Consider the following 4168-nt stretch of genomic DNA (forward strand, 5'->3'; position numbering starts at 1 on the left):
TGGTCACACTTACTGGTCTTATTATCTAACCGCCTTTATTTCAGCCCCAACGATCATGTCACATGTACAAAAATAAATCAAAATAAAACAACTACGTAATAATAGTCATCACCTGGAAAAAGGAACTGGCTGTGAATGTTTTTGTGATGTGATGTTATGCATCATTTCTTACTCCCCCATTGCATGAACAGAAAATTTTAATGCGTGAAAATTTGATTTTTAAGCTTTATTTTAGGCGTAAAGAGAAGTTTTGAACAAACGCCTGGATTTGGGCTACATTTAACCTCTTTAGGCCAAGTTGTGGTTTAGTGACGCAGCAGCGCCCCCTTGAGTGACATTTTATGACGGTCATAATTTAATGTAACACCGGAAGAACCTCGTCGCAAAACCGGAAGCTGCAGAAGCTGTAAACACATAGACAGGTTTATTCACTGAATTCTCCTTTGTAAGCCAGACTTCCTGTAAATATTGTAAACGTTTATTAATGGAAGCTTTGCTCTTCACCTTCTTTGTAAATAATTTTGGTTGATTTGTTTTTTGAACGACGGGAATTAGGTGTGTTCCTAGCACGTTAGCTTTGATGGAATTTAAGGAGTAAAACTTTAGTTATGATCGTGTGAAAACCTTCAATTAAAGATTTTAACAGTACTGGAGAAAAATCTAACCAAGGAGGACAAAGCAACATACAATGAGCAGATGGACTCTCAAGATAATGGTACCATGTTCTTGTACAAGTTATTTATTTTTTTAAATAAATATAGCTAAATCTAATGACTATTTTAAACTTAAGATGGTTGGTCTTTGCATTGTTGGTGCTAATGTTTCACTGATTTGTTCTAAATTAAAAAGTAAAAATGAAATAGTAGCTGATCATAAATGTTAGTGAGGTGAACATTTATTTCCCTTAACACTTGACACACAAACTTTGCAATTTGAATTAAATTTCCTGTGGACAAAAAGAAAACCTAAATATTGCTAAATATTTTATTTATGCAAAAAAATTGTTGAAATTTTTCCCTCCCACAAATTTAGGTTGTGAAAACGGTAAACCAGACAATCAGACACATCCCACACACACATCCACATATAACAGGAATAATTATTTTAATTGTGTAATATAACAGGTACACAACATTTTGATTTGAAGTAATGATTCTACAATAATTTTCCAGATTAAGTTAATTGGTGGTGGGGGGTGGGTTTACATATAATCACTCCTTTGTTTAAAGCTTTCAACCATTACTCTGGTAAAATGAATCTACTTGTGGACGATCTAAGCATAGTAGCTAAAGACAAAATAGGTTTCCCAGACGGCCTGCGGACTAATCATTTATCTTCTAATTTATCTCACAGAGGAGTTTTGAAACAGAAAAGTTCCACAGTTTAGCACAGCAGACTTTTACATTGCTTATTAGGAGCAACTACATTGTGGGGCAAATTATCTTCTCTAGGTGGACCTGGAAATCAGATGACAACTTGTAAAATATTGAATAGCGACCAACAAAGAAGAAATGTACTCCAGTGCAAAAAACAATTAGTTAATTCCAGTATATCAGCAACAGAATGCAAAATAAAAACCTAATTTACATTTACCTTCTTTGATGCTGCTGTCTCTCTCCTGTAAAAAGCTCTTCCTGGCAGTTTTAGGTGTCACAATGTACGACTCTCAGCTTTTTAAACAAAACATGATAAATCTTAATATTATTAGAGGCCAAAAACACATTGTGGCTCCTCTTTTACAGGTGTGTTTGAACGAAACGGTACGGACCATTCACAAACAGATGACCAGTCAGTGTCTGAAAGACTGAATGTTATTACTTTAATACAGTGATAAATAAAAAAGATACACACTTTGGTTAGCAAAAAGGCTTTTTTTTACAAAAAGTATTAAAAGCAGCATGTTTCTACTTGATGATTTCAAAGTAAAGATGAAAGAAGTTTGGTTAGTAAAGTAAAAATTTTAGCCAGACTGAAATTTTTAATTTTTATGGTTTTAAAACTGTTCAATTAGACAAAATGCTGATTGAGTTTATGTAATTATGACAAAACTTCTTATAACTTGTTTGCAGATGTCCAGAAGCTGTTGGTGATCAAGGAGGAGTTTTCACTTGAGCAGCAGAACTTGAGTTCCAGACCGGACCAGGAGGACCAAAACCCACCTCAAATTAAAGAGGAAGAGGAGGAGGCTGACGTCATAGAGTTTATTTTCAGTCCTGTCAGTGTAAAGAGTGAAGACGATGAAGAGAACCCTCAGTTTTCACATCTTCATCTGAACCGGGCTGAGGAGAACGAAGGCTCTGTTCTAGATCCAGATCAATATTTAGAATCGGACACTGAAGATAAAACTTCAGACTCTCCAGACGTCTGCAAGTCACATCAGTTAAGACTCAACAGAATCAAAGCAGGAGGAAAGTCTTTCAGCTGCTCAGTTTGTAAAGCAGCGTTTAAAAGGAAAGAGCAATTTCTGGAGCACACAAGAATCCATGCAGGTAAATATTTTTTGGGCTGTACTCTTTGTGGTTAAAACTTCAGTAAAGTTAAGTTTCACTGGTCACACGAAGTGTCACAAATGAAAAAGACTGATCTGTTTGTAAAGAGACTTTTCAATACACCATCACAGAACGAGATTAACTGAAGATCGTCTTGTCTGTTAGCAGCCGAAACATTTAATGTTCTCTACGTCTTTGTTTTTAATTGAATTTGAGATAATAAGCTACTTGTGAGCCAGTGTTTTTTACATTGTCTTGAACCAAATATTAAAGTTTCTGGCAGTATTTAAAAACTCAGCTGCTTTTTCAGACACTTTATGTCTGCTTTTTGCACTTGACAGTTTTTAGAAACATATATTTTAGTTAAGCCTTTGAACACTGAGCTGTGAATCATAACACAATTGAAAAAAATCAACTGAACGAGAGGATGTATGTCTCAGGTTTTGACAGGTTAACATTAAGATTTTTGTTTTTTAACACACTGAACACAATGCTTTGATTTTCCAGTTTAATCACCATGATATAAAATATAATTTAATGCCAATAAATCCGTGTTCCTCAGAATTACTTTTACTTTCTTTTTGTTTGATTGAATCTGAGGTCTTCATGAAGTGGCTTGACAAATAGGATGATTAGGTAAATGATAAACCCATTTGTAAAAACAAAAAAAAAACTTTACAATTTGGTTTTTGTATGGAGCGAATTCTTCATGTAAACTTTTCTATTTTATTCCACCGGTTTGGTTTTCTCTCTATGAACACAACCATTAGACACGATGATAAACAACACAGCCATGTGCTTGCTTGTTGTGTGCACTACATTTAGTTTATGGCTTGATAAAATTCTTTAAAAGTTTTTAATGACAGAACTTTTATATATTACTTCTACCAAACATGCTTAAATTACCCTCCAGCAATAGAGCTTTGGCTGTCGGGGCAAAGAAGAAGGAAGCATCACTTGCTAGGACCCAATAAAAGTAAACTTTGGTCCGTCTGTTATATGTACAATCCATTTTAGGGGGTACCTAAAATCACGAGATTTTGTTTCTATTTACATACAAGAAATGAAAAATGTCTGATTATATGTAATGTATGATTACAAGTAGTATAAAATGTAAAATTCAACCTCCTGTACTTACTGTTTTAACCTCTTCTAAGAGGTCAGACCCTTCATTTCCCCTCCACAATTTAAACCGTATTCATACTGTCAGTACTGACCATTTGCAGTCTTTGTATTTTGCATCTTGTTTTAAGTCCTGCTTCAGAAAAGGCACTGTCTAGGCTCCACAGTGTCTTTTGAATGTTGGAAGGACATGTTATTGGTCCACACTAGGGATGCACGATATTCTCGGCATGGTATCGGTATCGGCCGATATTAGCGCTAAAGTTAAATATCGGACATCGGCCATTCCATCAAAATAACTCACCGATATAAAAGGCACAGTTTTTTTATATATATATTTATATAGTGTTACGTCATTTTTAGCCCCCTTTTTGGCATCTGCATTTGGTAGCAGGCCAAGTTGACAACGACCATGCAGAATAATGTATTTTAATTTCACAGCAGAGAAAACTGTGTGGTCTCTCTCTGTAAGTAGGTCTATGGGGGAAAATACTGGTATTGGTATCGGATATAGGCTCTGTGCACATGCGTCCTGAATCACTTCCGCTTTGACCGGA

General features: G+C 35.2%; 1 protein-coding gene across 1 annotated transcript in view; it reads left to right on the plus strand.

Annotated features, from left to right (window-relative positions):
- The first annotated feature begins 688 nt into the window (after positions 1 to 688).
- Positions 689 to 4168, plus strand: part of LOC119425612 (zinc finger protein 84) — an 11058-nt gene continuing 7578 nt past the window's right edge. The window contains exons 1-2 of the mRNA XM_037693146.1: positions 689 to 715; positions 2070 to 2489. Of these exons, the coding sequence (XP_037549074.1) occupies positions 697 to 715; positions 2070 to 2489 (439 nt within the window). The 5' untranslated portion in view covers positions 689 to 696. The remainder of the gene's footprint in view (positions 716 to 2069; positions 2490 to 4168) is intronic.

This window comes from Nematolebias whitei, chromosome 19, assembly GCF_014905685.2.
Source record: "Nematolebias whitei isolate Nwh7 chromosome 19, NemWhi1, whole genome shotgun sequence".
Classification (NCBI taxonomy): Eukaryota; Metazoa; Chordata; class Actinopteri; order Cyprinodontiformes; family Rivulidae; genus Nematolebias; species Nematolebias whitei.